This window comes from Canis lupus, chromosome 2, assembly GCF_048164855.1.
Source record: "Canis lupus baileyi chromosome 2, mCanLup2.hap1, whole genome shotgun sequence".
Lineage (NCBI taxonomy): Eukaryota > Metazoa > Chordata > Mammalia > Carnivora > Canidae > Canis > Canis lupus.
This window is the reverse complement of record NC_132839.1, coordinates 71,250,070-71,269,713: the sequence shown is the minus strand read 5'-3', so window position 1 is coordinate 71,269,713 and position 19,644 is coordinate 71,250,070. Positions and strand designations below refer to the sequence as shown.

Sequence of the window (19,644 nt, the reverse complement as noted above, 5' to 3'; positions counted from 1 at the left end):
ACGCCCCCTCGGCCGGCCGGATCCGCCTCCGGCTTCCGGGGACGTCACTTCCGCCGGGACGGCGCAGGCGCGGGGGGGCGCCCGGAGGGAGGCGGCTGCGGCGCGGGACGGGCGGCTGCGTCTCCACGTGCTCCTCGCGGCGGGTTGAAACCGTTGGCGGGCGCCGGCGGAGAGGTGAGGGGCGGCGCCCCGGGAGGCTGGGGCTGGGCGGGCGGTGGGCTGGCGCCGGCGTTTCCACCGCTGGACCCCTCCTGGGGCTTTCCCCGCGGAAGGACGAGGCGGGCCGTCCCGTGGCCTTCGTCCCGCGGGCGGCGAAGAGCCTGGTCGGAGGCGGGACGGTCCTCGCGCAGGGTCCCCGCGGGGCTGGGCTGCGGCCGGCTGCGAGGCGGGCCAGCTCGCGCTCCCCGAGGCCTGGGGGGCTGCGTCCCTCCGGGGCGGCCTGGACCGACGGAGGGCGCCCCGGCCGCCGCCCGCGACTCAGGTCTGCCCCTAGCTCCGCGGGTGACCTGCGAGTTACTCCTCCTGTGCCGCCGTTTGTCGGTCTACGAAGGGGCGAACACAGAACCCGAGATCTGCTGCGAGGATTGCACGCGCGCAGACCTGTTGGCCACCCAGGACGGGGCTGCCTGCAGCACCTGCTTCCGGGGAGACTGGGGAACGGCGTGGGGGGTACTTGCACGGCTGACCTCCCTGCGGAGGGCTCCTTGGGACTCACCCAGCACCCCCAGGCCCAGAGCCTAGCACAGCGCGTCTGACCCGCGCTAGACTTGCACGGATACCGATACACCCAAGGGATGCTGGTGATGTAGTTCTGGGGAGGCGGGGGGACATGGCTCCACTGGCCCCGCCTCGGTGCGCCCATCTGTTGGGTGGACATAGATGTACCTGCCTCACAGGGTGAGTGCACATGGGGAGCCTCGTCACCCCGCAGGCTGAGGCCACATGGGAGGCAGTGTGTACTCCTCTGTCCTTCCCTTGCGCCATACCCTTCGTGTCTTGGAATTCCACCCCTGGAAGGGGCTCCTGGCACCTCGCTTCACAGATGGGAGGACCCGAAGCTAAGAGGGGACAGTGACTTGTTGGAGGTCGTGGGGCTCACTGGGAATTGCGCTGTGGTTGCCAGCCTGCCCCACCCCCCACCCCACAGGTGGGCTGTTTGAGGTTTAGGTCTGCGCCTACATGCCTGTGCGAGAATGTTTAAAGAATAGGGAGTGTAGTGTTTGCAGAAATAAACAATATAAAAATGTAAAGGCAGGAAGGTTTAAAAAGAACTCTAGAACCCAATTCTAGAACTAAATATGAGGCCCTTGTATCAGGTAACAGGGTGGTGGAGTGGGCAAATTAATAGGTCATAGGAAATACTTTCTACTGTTGGGTAAGGATGAATCTTTCCTATTTCTTATCTTCCACACAAAGCTCTTAAGATAGATTTTGGACCCATTTTATAGATGAACAGAATCTGGGAAGTTAGGATAGCTTGAGGTCATTTTTCATTGGTAGATGCTGGCTCCAGCTCAGATCTCTGGCCCTGAGTCAACAACATTCAACCCAACAGGGCCACCATCCTGGTAAGAGGACCCCTGAGGTGTCCCAAGTCCCTCATAAGTTCCCAGCCCCTTGTTATTGCTGCCTGCTCCCCTCAACTCAGACTCATTTTCTGACACCTGACCTCAGTTGTGACAAGGATGGTATCTCTGCTCGGTGTAAAATGGAAGGTCACTGTAGAGCCTTTGCTGTTTTTGCTTTTTTTTTTTTTTTTTTTTTAATTTTTCTTTTGGGATGAGGGCCTCCGGCTTCTGCTCACTGAGTAGTGGCCAAGCAAACGGCCAAAAACATGACAAGTCAAGAGAGAGGAGCAGGGCAGGAGCTTGTCTCAGGCTACCTCTGCCACTCCCTATGTCTCCAGCCTAATCACTTAACCTCTCTGAGCCTCCACTATCTCTTACAGATGCTGGGGTGGTAATGTGATCATACCTGTTGTAGAGGTGTTGGGTGCAATTCTGACTATTAGTGAAGTGGCTTTATGGAGAGCTAGCGATCGTGTTCTGTAACTCATCATCTTTTTCTTGGCTTGTAGCATGTGCTGAGAAGATCATAAGGTGAACGGACAGTCAGAAGCTCACACAGGGACTGGCCTCCTTTGGGGAAGGCACCCAGGTGCATGTGGATCCCAGTGCACACTCGGCATTGACCAGAGGTCTGCCGAAATGAATCACAGTGACTTAACTGGAGTGAAAACTTGAGTATGCTTTTGACTAGTCCACGAACACTGCTTTCTCTTTTCATGGGTCCCCATCTCTAGATGGAAGAGCACACAGAATCTCTGTGGCTGGGCAACCCCCGTGGCTCAGCGGTTTAGCGCCACCTTCAGCCCAGGGTGTGATCCTGGAGTTCTGGGATGAGTCCCGTGTCGGGCTCCCTGCATGGGAGCCTGCTTCTCCCTCAGCCTGTGTCTCTGCCTCTCTCTCTCTCTCTCTCCATCTCTCATGAATAAATAAAATCTTTAAAAAAATCTCTGTGGCTATCCTGAGCCAGGAAAGGAAAAGGGGATCTTTATTTAGCCCAATGAAGCATGCCATCATGTCTTTACACGGTGGGCTAAAAGTTGAAATATGTAATATCTGAGCCCTGTGGATAGGGTATCATAACGTCTTAATGCAACTGGCTTTCAGCTTTCCAAATTGCCAAAAGTATAAATGTTACACATTTACCAAAAACATCCATTTGAAAGTTTAAGGTTCTTTCACATTTACTTAGTTTTGTGAGATTTGTGGAAGTTTAAATTTTTAAGGCAGTGCTTGCCCTCTTCCCTTAGAGGGACTGAATTTTCAGAAGGCATCTTTTTGTAAGTTTGTAACATTTACACTTCTGCAGTCTTAAGCCTGCTAAGACTTGGGCCACCTTGTCCAATGTGCAGTTAGGTGGTTCGGAGCTTGCTGTTCTTTGCACTCCACTCCCCTTACAGACAGACACACAAGTGTTTACTGCACACAGGAAAGGTGTTCAGATAAGAGGTGTAATCAAGGTGACTCTTGGCTAGTGCCGGGGTGTCTTTGGGGCTCTAAATAAGGGAGGGGTAAGCTCCTTACAGACCTTATCTCATTAACAAGCAGGTGGCCCCACTGTTCCTGATTCAGATCAAGTGTAGAAATGCATCCATGGCTCTAAGAACCTGAGGCTCTCAGAGACAGAGTTGTGACTTACTCCACAAGCTACCTATTCTGCTTAGAAAGAAAAAAAACACCAGATTTCTAAATATGAACATTTGCCACAAAAGACCAAATGAAAATCATTGAAGGGGTATTTTTCCAGTGGACATGTGACCAAATTCTAATCCTCTTCTGAATTGATGTTTACACCATGTAGGCTAATCCCCAGAGAGAGAACATGTTTTGCACAGATATTCCAAGCATCTTTTTTGTCAACATTACTGGCTTCTTTCAGTTGATACGTTTTGTTTCCAGCTGTCCTTCCCAGGCCTTTCATCCCTGACCTTCCATGACAGACTGAATCTCCCAGTTGGATCTCAAAGCTTGCCGAAACCTCCCCTCCTCTCATCCCCTCGATCGAGAAACAGAACGGACCTCTGCAATGAAAGTCAAAAAGCTCTAGGCCATAGCTTAAGTTTGAGGGGGTACTTTTCCTGGTCAGATTTCATAACAAAAGTGCTCTTAAAATTTCCAGCAGATAATTTGTCTTAACACAGCTGCTTGTACCTTGTGGTTATGATGGCCATCAATTTCTTGGTGACTAAATGATTTGCTCTAGTTTGTACACAAAAGTGCTCCCACAGACTACTGAATAACACGTCAGTTCTTGTCTGACCTTTGTTCTCTCCTTGTGAGGCAGGGCGGCCGATGATATCATTGCCTGCCATTGATTGAGCATCCATCTGTGCAGAATGCCAAGCTTGGGGGGAGCTGAGTCATAGTCCACGTGATAGCGACTTCCCAGGACTCGTGACTAGTTGACACCAGATGTGATAACCTTTATGATAACCAGATGAGAGATGGTCACAGTTGCCTCACATCCCAGAAGAATCACATTTGCTTCCCTCTAGATTGGGTGTTAGCGAGGCGGTAGCTGACCATATGCCCTCCCTTGCCAAGCTGATGGCAAGCTGTGGAGGGGAACACAGAGCCGTGGACCTGCTTTCGTATGTGGAATGTCAGGCAAGCTGACATCTGACAGTGCCCCACAGGGCAAGGGGCTTCCAAGAGTGATGGCTGGGCCTTTGTAAACCTGGGGTTGAGGCCAGGATGTACATTTCCATTCAAGGCTGAATGGAAGGGAACGGCCCTGAAAACTTCCTTATGTGTGACCTCTCTGGCAGTGACCCAGAATGTGGGAGTGGAGGAGAGAGAGTGATTTCGTCCATGGAAACTCTCTTGTGAACCCAACTGCTCATACGTGCTGAAGGATTTCTGTATAAATCAAAGTGCACCAGTTTATTTGACCCTTACCTTCGCCTTTATAAGGACGGAGAAGATGCTGGGTCAAACAGTTGTCAGTATTTTTGCTCTGAAACTTATTTCTAATGTAAAATGACAGTAATCTTTAAGGATGTGATTAAAAAATTCTGTAGCCATGGAAAGTTACTGTGACTTCCATAACACTTTCAGATGAATTTGTTTTGTTGAGCACAGTAGGGTCTCCATGAAATCGGTAAATGGCAGTTATGTATTTGCAACATATACTAAACCTTGGGGCAGTGCTTGGGACAGGTAGGTTTGTGAATGCCTTCCAGTAATTCAGCACCCAGCAGCTGGGACACCTTGATATATATAATTCCACTTCTTTATTGATCTGATGAGAAGCGACATGAAGGAGGCCCCTCCCCCACCTCCTCCTTGTCCACTAAGACCAAAGAACACATCCTTATATTTAACACCTGTGGCTATGTAGTCATGCCTGTGTGAATGTTTTTGTGCTTTGAGAAACGTTTAGACCTCTTGATTTTCTAAACCTTCCTAAACTCCCCACGCTTCCCTTACTATGTTGTTCTTATATTTGGGGATCTGAGGTAATTTGGCAGTTCACATCTAAGGGCAAGGGGGGTGCAAAGCAAGCTTCACCTTATTAGAAAAGGTGGACATTTTGCTTAATGCCCCTAAAACTTCTCCCCTAGAGCCAGCCTGGCAAATTTAAATCCTGGTTTTGCTACTGTGTGACCTTGGGCAAGTAACTTAATCTCTCTGTGTCTCCATTTGTCTTGCAAATTGTACACAATAGACCTCCCCTCACAGGGTTGCTGTGAGGATTAAATTTAATACCTGTAAAGCTTTTAGAATAGGCCCTGCACAAGGTAAACATCTGCTTAACAGATGTCTGCTATTATTTCTGTTAATTATAACTTTACTTACATGCTGGTAGAGTTTTATATAGATTGCTGATCAACTTTGATTCTGTTCTTTGTAGCTATTTTCATGTGAAATTCTGGTTGAAAAGTGTGCAGTATGATGGTTTATTGGGAATAGAAGTTTCAGATTACAATGATAATTATTTTTTCCTTTCTTTTAATTTTCTCTTAGGACAAGACTTCAAACCTATCTTGGATAGAGAATAGATACTTACCCATTTAGGTAAAAATGGTATTTTTTACATGCAATGCATGTGGTGAATCAGTGAAGAAAGTACAAGTGGAAAAGCATGTGGCTGTTTGCAGAAACTGTGAATGCCTGTCTTGCATTGACTGTGGTAAAGATTTCTGGTAAGTTCTACATAATTCATGTAGATCATATTAAAGGTCCAGACCAGTTTTAGAAGCCCTGGCCCCATGAAGGCTTAAAAAAAAAAAAAAATAGAGGCAAATTTGAGGAAAGAAATTAAGAAAAAAAAAGTGCTTTACAGCCTATTTGCTTTCTAAGGACAATCCAAAGAGAAGACAAAGGGAAGGAGGATGGGGATGTCTGGAGCATGTAGCCTGTCAGTGGCACTCAGCGACACCTCCTTGCTGCCATTACCAGACCCTAAGAGGTAACCACCCAGAGTAAGGCTTTAGAGGAGCGTGGTGTGCTGGTCACACTGAAGAGCTGGACTTATAAACCAGAAAATGAGTTGACTTATTCACAGTAGCAGGGGACAGGGGGAGAGACTAGGTCCCCCTAGAAGTTCAGGGTGATGGTAAGAGTGAGCTCCTGGCCCCCAAGTGTGTCAGGTACTTCCACTGAGGGGTCTCTGGAAAGGTGAGGACTAAGGGCTGGGGGTGGGACCGGTCTTTGACATGCTTATCAATTCTTTCCTAAGGTGGGTCATTATTTGCAGATGGCTCACCGCAGTTTTAACACTCTGTCCCCTTCAGCTTCACACGGGTTAAGTGCAAAGGCAGCTTTTGGTGCATTTGCTTCAGTGTCCTCTGTGGTGTTTGGATGACATTTGCTAACAGTCCATTTTAATTTCATTCTAGAGCAGTGATTTTTTTTTTTTAAAGCAGTTTTGGCAACTGCTAAAGTCTTTGTTCATACCTAATCCTGGGAGGAAACCTGATCCATAAAACAGGTGAAAGTTGGGTTGTTTCTTATTGGGGGACTTTGCCCCCAACCTAGTCCCAGATATTTCCCAAGGATCTTGCAGTTTCAAAATGATCATGAGACAGAATTGAGTCTCCTTGTTTACCAAGACTCACAGATGTAGAACTTTTCAGTGATAAGATACCACCATTTTACTCCAGCTTTTAACTTACTCTACAACTAATTATTGATGGCCTACTATCTTACCAGAAAATCATACAGATATTGTTATTTAAGCTGAAGCCACCCCATTGCAGATAATTTTTTTTTCTTACATACTATATATAGTCACTTAAAAAAATACTGCCTGTCAATTGAGTTTAAGACATTTGTACATTAAAAATGGGTAGAGGGCAGTCCAGGTGGCTCAGTGCTTTAGCACCTGCCTTTGGCCCAGGGTGTGATCCTGGAGTCCTGGGATCGAGTACCACATCGGGCTCCCTGCATGGAGCCTGCTTCTCCCTCTGCCTCTCTCTCTTTGTCTCTCTGTCTTGCAAGAATAAATAAAATCTTTAAAAAAAAAAAAAAAAGGATGGAAAGTTTGATGGTGGTCTTTATATTGAATAATTTGGAAGAAGAAAAATGTGCCTGATGAGGTTATAAGCATAGTAAAACTGGAATGCAAAAGGTAGGGGCAGCCTGTGAGCATTGGATGGAGCCTCCAGTTGGAGAATCAGTCTGACGGTAGAACTTTCTTTCACTCTGAAGGGGTGATGACTACAAAAACCATGTGAAGTGCATCAGTGAAGAACAAAAGTATGGTGGCAAAGGTTATGAAGGTAAAACCCACAAAGGTGATGTTAAACAGCAGGCATGGATTCAGGTAAGGTCCTTCTGGTTCATCAGGTAGCTTCTTCTGATATCTTCTACTTTCTCTGGAAGCCTAAGAATATATGCATCATATGTGCAGATGAGATGCAGAAACATCATGTCTTGGAACAGACTGAAGTTAAACAACTAAATCATGACAGAGTTCTTTCTCTGTTTAATACAGTTGCAGTGTATTTTGTCTTTAATCCATAGGCTTTGCAGACTTGCAGAAACAATTTAGAATTCTCACGGTCTTTCCCTTGGCTACAAAACTGAATGGAAGCTTTCTAATACTTACCTGCTTTAAGTATAAGGAATTTTCTACTTAAAGTGGAAACATGCACAGTAAAAATGGCAAAAGCAGCAAAATCCTTAATTGACAGGTATACCTTCCAGAATGGTACTTACCACTTACTGAACGGATAGCAGAAGAAAGGATCAAAATAGAAGGTAGGAGATAAAAAAGACAAATGCCGTCTTTGTGGAAATTCTCTATTCTAGAAACCAAATAAATAATAGTTAACTCCCTTTGATGATAGGGGTTGAAAGTGAGTTTTCTGGTATTCACTAGCTTACGGAGTCAGCCAGCTCCTGGGAGGGAAAGTTCTTTATCCACAAAGGACTAATCTGCCCAGTGCAGATTGAGAAACTAATGAAACTTCTCCTAACTAAGATACATAGGCTAGTGGCATAAGCCTCACTATTGGGCTCATGCTATATGTTAATCCCCCTTGAAAAACAGATAATGTTCTATAGGCCTCAAGCTTGAGGTACTTGGGTGTATGAGTTCTGTCCTATGTTGAATGAAATTCTCTACAGGCAGGGTCAGCAAACCACAGTCCACCACAGCCATGCCCATTTGTTTACATATCTCCATTGTTACTTAGAGCTGCAAGGGTGATGAGTAGTTGGGGCAGAAGGTTTGCTACCCTCTGCTGTAAACTGTCAGGCCTTAGTAGCAGCATCTCTGTATTATAGACCAGAGTTCTCCTTCAGGTTCTGTCCTGGTCCCCCGGTCCACTAGCCAGCTGATTCCTCCCTAAACCCCTAGTTGACAAGTTACAGATGGAACAGACTAAATGTGATACACTGGGAGAATAAATCCAGCCTGCTGTGAACTCTCTGATGGAAGTGGATTCAGGGGTTTTGTGTTTTCTTTAAATTCTTAAGCTCTATAGTTTTAGAGACAAAATTTTGGAATCTTGTCAGTATTAATGAGTATCCTTCTAGATGTCTCTCTGCTTACCCACAGATGGATACTACGGTCAGGGAGAGATCGCCCGCTTGCTTGGGTCACAGTGTTTTCCTTCAAACTTTGTCATTAATGCCCTGTTCTCTTCTGACACCGTATGCCACTCTGGCAAGTGCCCAGCCCACTTGGCATCTTCCTTATCGATGTTTGTGTCATTGTCTAGATTTGTTCTGCCTGAGTGCCTAGAGAATCTTTGTTTCATCCTCCTCTTAGTATCCTGGACCCATTTTTTCCTGGTCTGTTTATATATAGCTTTCATTCTTTCCTAACACAGGGACATTGTCCGTTTGTTGTTACTTGTCCTTTTGTTGGCTTGTGAGTGACCATCTTTCTTATGTACTGTTCTTGTCCAAGCTATAATAATTGTCTTTTTCCTCTGCCTTCACTGAGATTGCCATCAGCATTTTCTCTAGGTCACTAATTTAATTTTCATCTTTGTTCTGTTCTTGCTATTTATTTATTAGATCTTAATGCTGCCTGTCGCCTTGGTCCTCAAGTAATTTCCTTGTCTGTAATATCATTTTTGTCTGATTCTTTTCATCAGTTTTGGGTTTTTTTCTTTATTTTCCCAATTTTTTTTTAAATTGTGGCAAATTATACATGACATAGAGTTTTATCATTTTAACCATTTTTAAGTACACAATTATGTACCTGCACATTGTGCAGCCATCACCACCATCCCATCTCCAGAACTTTTTCATCTTCCCAGACTGAAACTCTGTCCTGTCAAACACTACGTCTTCACATCTCCTCCCCCATCCCCTGGCACCCACCATTGTGCTGTCTCTAGGACTTTGACTATTCTAGGGATTTCATAGAAGTGGACTCACATAGTATTTGTTCTTTTTGTGACTAGCTTATTTCACTGAGCATGATGCCTTCCAGTTTCGTCCATGCTGCAGCGTGTGTCAGAATGTCCTTTCTTTTCAAAGTTGAGCAATATTCCATTGTATGGATGGACCATATTTTGTTTATATACCATATGCTGACAGTTACCTCAGTTGCTTCAGCCTTTGGCTATTGTGGATGATACTGCTGCGAACATGGGTCTACAAATACGTTTGAGTCCTTGCTTTCAGTTCTCTTTGGCATGTATCCAGAAGGAATAGCTGGATTTTTAAGTTTTTTGGGGAACCACCATACTGTTTTCCATAGTGGCTGCGCTATTTGACACTCCCACCAGCAGTGCACAAGGGTTCCGATTCCTCCACATACTCCCCAACACTTATTTTTCAGCTTTTTTGATAAAATGCCTATTTTATTTTATTATTTTTATCCTAAGGGGGTATAACAGAGTATTTTGCTGTGGTTTTGATTTGCATTTCCCTAACGATGATGATGATGAGTAGCTTCTCATGTGTTATTGGCTATTTGTAATATCTTCTTTGGAGAAATGTTTATTCCAGCCCTTTGCCCATATTTTAATTGGGTTGTTTTTTGTTTCTGAGTTTTAGGAGTTCTTTATATATATTTGGGATATGAATGCCTTATCAGATAAATCATTTGCAAATATTTTCTCCTATTCCCTGAACTGCCTCTTCACTCTGTTGACAATGTCTTTGATGTACAAAAATTAGAAAATTTTTATGTAGTTCAACTTAATTTTTGTTTTTGTGCTTTTTTTGGGATCACATACAAGAGATCATTGCCGAATCCATTGTCATGGCACTTTCTCCCTGTTTTCTCCTAAGTGTTCTATGGTTTTAGCTTTTAAGTTTGGGTCTTTGATCCATTTTAAGTTAATTTTTGTATACAGTTAGAGTTCAGCTTTATTCCTTTCCATGTAGATACCCATTTTTTCCAGTACTGTTTGTGTAAAGACTGGTCTTCCTCCACCGAATGGTCTTGTCACTCTTTTTGAAAATCATTTGCCCATATAGGCGAGGTTTATTTCTGGGCTCCCCATTGTACTGGTTGATACGTCCATCGTTATGCCAGTGCCATGCTTTTTTGATTACTCTAACTTTGCAGTGAGCTTTGAAATCAGAAAGCATGAGACTTCCTACTTAATTCTTCTTCAAGATTGTTATAGTTATTGTCCCTTCAGATACCATGTGAATTTTAGAATAGAGTTTTCTATTTCTGCAAAAAACCACAAATGTCAATTGGATTTTCATAGGGATTACATTTGAATCTGTACATCACTTTGGTTAGTATTGCCATCTTGTTATTAAGTCTTCCAACCCACAAACATGGATGTCTTTCCATTTATTTGTGTCTTTAAATTATTTCCAATAATGTTTACAGTTTTCTGTGTACACGTCTTTCCCCTCCTTAACAAGTATGTTTATTTTTAAGTATTTCATTCTTTTTGATGCTATTATAAATAGAATTGTTTTCTTAATTTCCTTCTTAGATTGTTAGTGTATAGAAATCTAGAACTTAATTTTCAAGTGTGGATTTGCATCCTATGACTGCTGAATTTATCAGTTCTAATGGCATTTTTTTGTGGAATCTTTAGAGTGTTGTACAAGTTAAGACAAAATCATTTATGAACAGAGATGATTTTACTTCTATTTTGGATGCCTTTATTTCCTTTTCTTGCCTAATTGCTCTGGCAAAGACTCCTAGTACACTGGTGAATTTGTAAGCATAGATGTTAATATAAAATCTAGCCTTGAGGGGTAGCCCGGATGGCACAGCGGTTTAGCACTGCCTTCGGCCCAGAGCCTGATCCTGCAGACCCGGGATCGAGCCCCACATCGGGCTCCCTGCATGGAGCCTGCTTCTCCCTCTGCCTGTGTCTCTGTCTCTCGCTCTCTCTCTTTTCTGTGTGTCTCATGAATAAATAAAATCTTTAAAAATAAATAAATAAATAAAATCTAGCCTTGAAATGAGAAACTTCTAGCCATGGGAAGGATGCTTAATTTGTCTTTCATGAAGCTCCTGTGCCACTTGTTTATTATTTTTGTTTCATCTTTTTTGTAGAAAATTAATGAATTAATAAAAAGACCCAATGTCAGCCCCAAAGTGAGGGAACTTTTAGAGCAAATTAGTGGTTTTGACAACGTTCCCAGGAAAAGGGCAAAATTTCAGGTATGTGTATTTGCTCTGCCTTCCCTGACTGGAGGGGATATGTGGCCCCTTGGTGACTGAGCTCGCATTTACCTGTACCTGTCAAAATGGAACAAGTGGGGTTTGTTTTTCTTTTTGTTCCTTATAGAACTGGATGAAGAACAGTTTAAAAGTCCATAATGAATCTGTTCTGGAGCAGGTGTGGAATATCTTTTCTGAAGCTTCCAGCAACGTAAGTCGGATCTAATTTTAGATTTGTAGTGTGGCAAAAGTGATTAGTAATAATGAAATGGGAATGTCTTATTTTTGGAGGTCAAGACAGCCTTCTTTTGCAGAGAGCCTCTTTGTGCCTTCATTTATGGGGAAGAATAAACTGAATGTACTGCAGAGAAGATTTCCTTATTGTGCAGAGAAAGGTATTTAATCCCAATGTTTGATAACAGTACCAGCTAACATGAGACAACTTGGGTTAGAAATCAGGCAGTGGGATATAATGGAAAGAACAGGGGCTCTGGGTGTCTGACAGACCTGGTTTGAATCCCTGCTGTGCTGTTGGCCAAATGTTTGATCTTGGGCACTTTATTTTACCTCTCTGAGCCTCAGTTTCCTTGTCTTAAAGAAAAGCGGGTAGTCCCATTCATGCATTTATTCAGTACTTGGTGAGCACCTGATCTGTGCCATGCCCTAAACAAAAAATGTAAAATATCACAGGTGGCGACGGTGCCATGAAGAGAAATAAACAGTTGAGGACATGGGAGTGACGAGGTGAGGTGTTCCTTTAGGTGAGGGGCACACAGAAGGCCCCGTATATGTTAAGGCTTTAAAGCAGCTGAAGCTATTAAAGCACCTCTTTCTGTGGGTGTTTTGTATAGTGGGTACCTGCTGAGCATCTGTCTCCTTCCCTCTGGGGAGTGAGAACCCCACTGACGTGATTCAGTCTGTCACCTGTCAGGTTTGATCTGAGAGACCCCTGGATGTGGATTACATGCAGAGTCTCGGTTTGATATCCTATGGCCACCTTATTGGTGATGCTGTTAATTTAAAATTTTTTCCCCATGTATTCCACCTGCACCTTGCTTATATCCCATTTGGAGACTTACATCATTAGTAGTTTTAAAAACGACAGTGGGATTTTCTGACTGTATTTTATTCTACTCATATTGCCAGGAGTTGACTGACATACACAGAATAGTTTGGGCAGCACATTGGGATAACCGTGACACTGTCCTGGCATCTGTCTCTTCCAGAACATACAGGTTGGGTCTTTGGCATCTTAGAACTAGTCACGTTGGTGCCACCCTTGCATGGGGCTGTGCTAATCTTCTCTGCATTATTCTAGTTGTAGTACGTGTGGTGCTGAAGTGAACGCTATAACCAGTCATTTAATTAGCATTTCTGTGGCACCTGCTTTTTAAAGGTTACTTCCATTATTTTAAGTGAGAATCAAAGATTTGGAATTACTTAGTACACTGCAGAGGTTTTTTTTAAAGTTTTTTTTATGATTTCCCTTTTGAAACTGTGAACATATTAAGAAGTAAATGAATAACCAGTATGTAGCTTATGATAAACTGAACTCTATAATTCTAAAACATGGCTTATTGCTGTTTGCCTCTGTCCTATGGACTTCACAGCACATCTCTGTGTGTGGCAAAAGCAAACGGCCCTGTGGCCCCCTCCGTTCATGCCTCTTGGTGTTTATCCAGCCAGCTAGAGGCCTTCTGTCCTCTTCTACTGGGCTGCTTTGTCTGCTCCATCACAGAGCGTGCCTGGTCCCTATGCAGGCAGCTGTCCTCAGGCCAAAGTCCTGCCATTGCAGAGCTACGTTCCAGTGTGGGACAGGCGACCACATGTGGGTCTGGGCCAGAACAGCAGGACAGGGCGTGGGAAGCACAAGGAAGAGATAGAAGGCAGGAGGAGGGATGGGAGGTGGGAGGGGCTCTGTTAGGAAAGAGGGTCAGCGGAGGTGTCACTGAAGAGAGAGTCTGTAATGAAGTAGAAAAAAGGTGGGAAAGGAGTTCATCCCCCTGTTACAGAGTGGCTGCCAGATGGGGCGACTGTCTTCTGGGTGCAGAGGGGAGGCACCAGCTAGAGACATGGTCGGGATTGGGTGGAAGGCAGGCTGAGGTCTGTGGCTCTCAGTGGGCATAACTGTGCCTGACTCTAAAATAGGAATGAAATTGCAGGCCAGGAGTGAGGCGACTTTGTCTCTTCTTTCCTCCTGAGTCTGGTTTCTGAGCTCATTCTCTGCCTGCCCCCATGTGCCTGGCCTGACTCACTTCTCTGAGCTGCTGGGGACACGGCAGCCAGTTAGTTTGCAGTCCCTCTCCTAGGGGCTGCACTCGCGGCCAGGGCTGAGCACTGAATGAGGCCAGAATCAAAGCCAGTCCTTTCTTCGGCTCAGTTGGGGGGCGGGGGGGGGGTGGAGTAGGAGCTCCCTCCTTGCGACCCAGTCTCCCAAAGGAAGACTGGAGGTGACTCGCTTGTCCCCTGGCTGGTAACCAATGAAGATGGGGCCGGGGCACAGGTCTTAGGTGCAGAAGTCCAGAGGTTGCCGCCGCCTCAGTCCACTCCTTACTGAGCATCACAAGCTGCTAATAAGCACATGACATTACTTCCCATTTTATTCGCACATTAGCTGTATAAGGTAAATATTACTACGTTCCATTTTATCGGTGAGGAAATCGGTTTGGAGCAGATAAATAACTTGCCCTGAGTCACCCGGCTAGTAATTCACAGAGTTGGTGCTTGAACCCAGGTCTGCAGATGCACACAAATCCTGTGGTTTCTGCCACACCTGAGTGCTCATCTTCTATCAGGAAGAAAGGCGAAGAGTGAGCCAGAATTGAAGGTCTAGCTTAAGTGACATAAGGATTCTTTACTTTTCCAGTAGAATGAAAATGTCTGTTAAACGCAGGGTGGAGTGTGGGCTGGGGGAAGTTTATTTTGCATTTGATATACTTACTGCTATGTTTTAGCTCTTGGCAGGGGGCTGGGGGTGGTCAGAGTTATAAAATGGTAAGTAGTAGACCTTTTTCTTGAACAGTTTGCTCAGTTGACACATGCAGTGATGTGAACAACGGTCTGGAGTATTTACGTGTCTCTCGGTTTTGCTTTGTAATAAGGAAGCAGTCAGTAAGGGTCAAGCCCAGCAGCCACTCGCCCAGGTGGCCAGCCTGCCCCGCGCAGAGCTCTCTGCCAAGGTTCTAGCCGTTGGAACAAATGACCCCACAGAAAAGCAAGCAGAGGTAAAGAAGAATAAAAGAGAAAGGAAGGAAGAAAGGCAGAAGAATAGAAAGAAGGAGAAGAAAGAACTAAAATTAGAAAACCACCAAGAGAATTCGAAAGGTCAGAAGCCTAAGAAGCGCAAAACAGGCCAGGAGGCCGGAGAGGAGGCCCCTGCCTCTGCAGGGAAGAAGAGCCAGAGCAAGGCGGGTGAGGCCAAGGGAGCCGCTGACAGAGCTGAGGAGGGAGACGCCGAGGAGTCCAGGAAAGCCCGGCCTGGGAAGAGAAAGCAGAAGCACTCAGAAGGTGTGTGTGGCTAGCGTATGCTCTGGGCTTTGTCAAGTATATTGTGAACCAGTGAGTTGGGGCCATGTAAAATCTGTTAGACCTCACGTTTGGACCATAAGGCAGACAGCATAAGCTTTGGGCTCAGGCTAGGCAAGTGCACCCCCTCTCCTCACCATGTGCTCCTATGACGCGGAGGAGGAGCCCATGGGGTGGGGTTGCTTGGGCAGTGGGCAAGATGACACGGGTGTTCGGGTCCTGGCCACGCATGCCTTTCATTGAATGGTAGCTGCTACCAGAAATGCTCATCTTTTTTTTTTTTAATCTTTTTACTTACCTAGATGACATAGAATCTAAGAAGAAAAAGGTAAAGTTCTCAGGACCTTCAGAGGGTGGAGAACCAGAGGACCACGAATCTCCTGCAAAAGGTATCACTGCCATTATTTGGAGAGGTCTGCCCTCTTGGGGTAGAGGGGAGATGACCCAGGGCCTACGTGCAGATCGGCCCCTCCAGATGAAGGGAAGACTGAGGGCAGACTCAGGGTGCAGCTCCCGAGGAACCAGGGAGCGCTCTGTGGGCCACCCTCCAACCTAGCTTTATGGGTGAAACTGTCTGGACTGGAAATACATGATCTTTGGAGCGGAAGATAAACCCTGTATGGCTTTCTGAGACTGTGTTCCCTTTCCCTTCTCCCTGCTTTCCTGCCTCTGCTCCTCTCACTCTCCTCTAAGTGCCTGCGACACTGAGCTGTTCCCTCCCACCACTGGCTCTTCCCTGCATCTCCTTGCTTGGAACTCTGTGGCCACCGGCTCCCTGAGCCAGGCTGTGTGCTTGTCAGAATCCAGTCCTTGGCCTTCATGGTTCTGCTAAATGCTGCCTCTTCCAGAGCTGCTCCCTGGGGTCCTGCTGATCAAGAAGAGACTGCAGGATTCAAATGGGAATCAGGGCTTTATTAATGCAGGGTCAGTAACTGCCTAAGCTGGGTTAGATATCTTAGCTTGGAACCCACCCACTCCGGACTTGGAATATGCGAGGCTTTTTAAAATTCATTTGTTGTTTTAAAGCAATGGTAGATTCACGTGCAGTTGGAAGAAATACTAGAGACCTAGCTATCCATATATTCTCTTCCTGGTTTCCTCCAGGAGTCCTACCCCATACAGCTAGGAATCTCCACCAGGGTGCCGACACTGATACTGGTCATGGACGACGTTTCTACTGCCACGGGGAGCCCCGCTGTGGGTCCTTGTGGAGCCATGCCCAGTTCTCCCCTGGCAATCACTAGTCTGTCACCATTTCTGTCATTTCATATTTGCAGAACGTTACCCAAGTGGCATCATTTAGTATGTGAATTTTTGAGATTAACTCTTTTCACTCAGCCTTATTCTCTGAAGATACATCCAGGTTGCTACAGGAATTGGTAATCCAGTCTTAATGTTCATTAAGGAACACCACATGGCATGGATGGGCCAGTTTGTTTGACCATTCATCTCTAGAAGGACACTTGTGGGTGGTTTCCAGTCTCTGGTTGCTATGAATAAAGCTGTGTCAGTATTTATGTACATGTTTTTGTGTGGAACACCCATCACTTTTTCTGGAAGAAACATCCAGGAGCACGTTGCTGTGTGGTGTGGTGACTGCATTGAGTTTTTAAAGAAACTGCTGGCATTTTCCTGGATGGCTGTAGTGTTCTGTATCGCCCCAGCAGCATGAGATGCACTCGGTTGGTTTTCCCACGTCCTGGTCAGGCTTTGGTGGTGGTGGTTTTTTTCTTTGTTGTTTTGTATGTTTGTTTGTTTGTTTTTTCCCATTCTGCTAAGTGTGTAGTAGTAGCTTGGGGTGACTTTAATTTATCTGTAATGATGATGAACATCTTTTCATGTACTTACTTGCCATCTGTGTATCTCTTTATTGAAACATGTGTTCCTGTCTTCTGCCCATTTTCAAATTGGGTTTTCTTTCTTACTGTTAAGATCTGAGAGTTCTTTACATATCCAGTCCTAAATACTAATCCTTTGTGGGATACATGATTTGTAAGGTTTTTTTTCCTTCAGTTTGTATTTTGTCTTTTTATTCTCTTTAGCAATTTTTGAAAAATTTTTTCCCTTTTTTTTCCGAGAGAGAGAGAAAACACACAAGTGGGGGAGGGGAGGGACAGAAGGAGAGAGACCTCCAAGCAGGCTCCACGCTCCCTGTAGAGCCTGACAAGGGGCTCGACCTCAAAACCCTGAGCCAAAATCAAGAATCAGACACGCAACCAACTGAGCCATCCAGGCACCCCATTAACAGAATCTTTTATGGAGCAAAGTTTTTAGTTTTGATGAAGCCTGATTTGTAATTTTACCTTTAACAGGTCACACTTTTAGTGCCAAATCTGAGAACTCTTGGCTTTAGCCCTAGATCCCAGAGAGTTTTTTTCCAATGATTTTTCTCCATGTTTTATAGTTTTGTATTTTACTCTTAAGTCCGTGATCCATTTTGAGTAGATTTTTATGTAAAGTACGAGATTTAGTACAGGGTTCGCTTTTTTGCCCAACAGTGTATGATTGTGCCAACATCATTTGTTGAGAAGACTTTCATCTCCTTGAATTGATTTGTACCTTTGTCAAAAATGAGCTTGGCATATTTGTGTGGTGCTATTCCAGGTTCTTAATTCTGTGTTATTGACCTGTGCATCTGTCCCTACTACAGTCTTGATCAGAAGTCTTGAAATTGAGTAACTTATTCTTCCTACTTTATTCTCATAGTGGTGATGGTACTTAGGATGCCTGCCTGACCCACTCCCTCCAAGAGCAAGTTCCTGGAAGGGGAGTCAGGCTTGCGATCTGACGGGTCAGGCACCTGCTACTCGGTAGTGTCAGGGCTGGTTCATTTCCTGGGTAGCAAAATAAATGTCACACAGAGGGTTTCCTTATCCCTCTGGTAGTGACACTAAAACCAAATGTTTTACATATTATTCTTTATATTGTAGGTAAATTCAACTGGAAGGGAACTATTAAAGCAGTTCTGAAACAGGCCCCAGACAATGAACTAGCAATCAAAAAGCTGAGGAAAAAGGTATGGTGCACAAACCCTGGTATAGAAGCTGGAGAGAGTCCCTTCTTTATTGTACAGTTTTTGGTTTTTTTCTTTAATTTCTTATCTATTACACATTTGTATCCTGGTGATTTTCAAGCTGCTCACTAGCCCCTCAGGGCTGATGGGAGGGAATTGGGTGGGATCCCATCATAGTTCCTTAGCCAGAACAGTATTCTGTTATATGTGAAAATTACTGTTCTCGATGTTTTGCTCTTTTGCTTATACCAAAGCAATGGTTTCTTCGGATTTTGCTTTTAATTTTGTGTCACTGTGTGACACACATGCAGCAGGTGTTCCTGTATGTACAGCTGCCTGGATTTCCACAAGCAGAACACACCTGTGTGATCAACACCTGGGCTTCTTTCATTTTTTACTGTTGGCCTACTTCTGGGTACTTTTAGGTAGATTTTCAGGAAAAATCACCCATTTGATTTTTGCTTCTCTTTGTGAAGGTCTTGGCGCAGTATTACGCAGTCACGAATGAACATCACAGATCGGAAGAGGAGCTCCTGACAATCTTTAACAAGAAAATCAGCAAGAACCCCACCTTTAAGTTACTAAAGGACAAAGTCAAGCTTTTGAAATGAGCATTTTTATATTTGAAAATTTAATCCATCCTGTTGATTTCTTTCACTACTGTTTATAAAATATGTAATGACGTGTAACAACTCCCAATTTTGCTTTCCAAAGCTGTATTTTTAAGTTAAAGAAAAAGTCTATTTTTGGTAGAACTTTTATGAGAAAATATATTCTTATCCAAAATTCTAAATCTGTGGTGGTGAAAATTATTGTACTTTAAAGAATACTTTTATTGTGGAAAACTTTTAAAAATGTGAGGAGTCCAAAAAAAATGCCTCCTTTGCTCAGACTAAAAAGTATTTAAGTGCATCACTTCTACACAGTTTTAATGAGAGGTTTTTGTGGGTTGTGTCATTCAAATATGTGAGTTATGGTCAGGACAGTCCTGTTTTTAACGATCGGTGCCTCTCTGGAAGGCCCACTCTTGAGAGATTTCTCCGTAAGGGTCTGGCCCATCCTCAACCATGGCCCTGCCCCTCTTCAGCCTGAGACACTGGGGGTATGGCCCGTAACCACGTTTGGGAAATCACCCAGGTGAGACGGAGCCTGTGACTTAGCTGTATTGCTGTGACAGAATTCCGACTGGACCGAAATGCTCTCAGAAATAGTGTTCTGAGTCCTAGTGTGATGTGCTGGAGGAGAGCTGTGCTGTACCACTTGTTGATGTTTGAGTAGGCTTTGCCCACAAGAGCCCTTAAGAGCTGGTAACATTTGTTATTAATCCCTCGTTACAGGTGAGAGCAAGTGTGAGAGGGGGATTAACAGGAGTGGGGGCAAAAAGGCAGACAGAGCCCGAGGAGCCAGCTTGTCTCCCAGACTCAGCCCCTGAGCTCAACAGGGGATGTGCCGCTGTGATGATGGGATTCAGGGGCACTGTGTTGGGATGAAGGCTTTGG

General features: G+C 44.8%; 1 protein-coding gene across 1 annotated transcript; it reads left to right on the top strand.

Annotated features, from left to right (window-relative positions):
- Window positions 1–25: 25 nt before the first annotated feature.
- Window positions 26–18,938, top strand: LYAR (Ly1 antibody reactive). Its single transcript, XM_072806409.1, has 9 exons — window positions 26–174; window positions 5,532–5,710; window positions 7,218–7,332; window positions 11,500–11,607; window positions 11,735–11,818; window positions 14,709–15,114; window positions 15,435–15,521; window positions 18,063–18,148; window positions 18,622–18,938. The coding sequence occupies exons 2-9, from the start codon at window positions 5,589–5,591 to the stop codon at window positions 18,754–18,756; spliced, it is 1,143 nt and encodes a 380-aa protein (XP_072662510.1). The 5' UTR covers window positions 26–174; window positions 5,532–5,588; the 3' UTR covers window positions 18,757–18,938.
- The last annotated feature ends 706 nt before the right edge of the window (window positions 18,939–19,644 follow it).

What these genes read in the sequence shown, in the direction of transcription:
- LYAR (XM_072806409.1), top strand. Translation starts at nt 5,589, where the DNA reads ATGGTATTTTTTACATGCAATGCATGTGGTGAATCAGTGAAGAAAGTA. An exon ending in GACTGTGGTAAAGATTTCTG is followed by an intron (nt 5,711 to 7,217) that starts GTAAGTTCTACA and finishes TTCACTCTGAAG; the next exon opens with GGGTGATGACTACAAAAACC. An exon ending in GGAAAAGGGCAAAATTTCAG is followed by an intron (nt 11,608 to 11,734) that starts GTATGTGTATTT and finishes TGTTCCTTATAG; the next exon opens with AACTGGATGAAGAACAGTTT.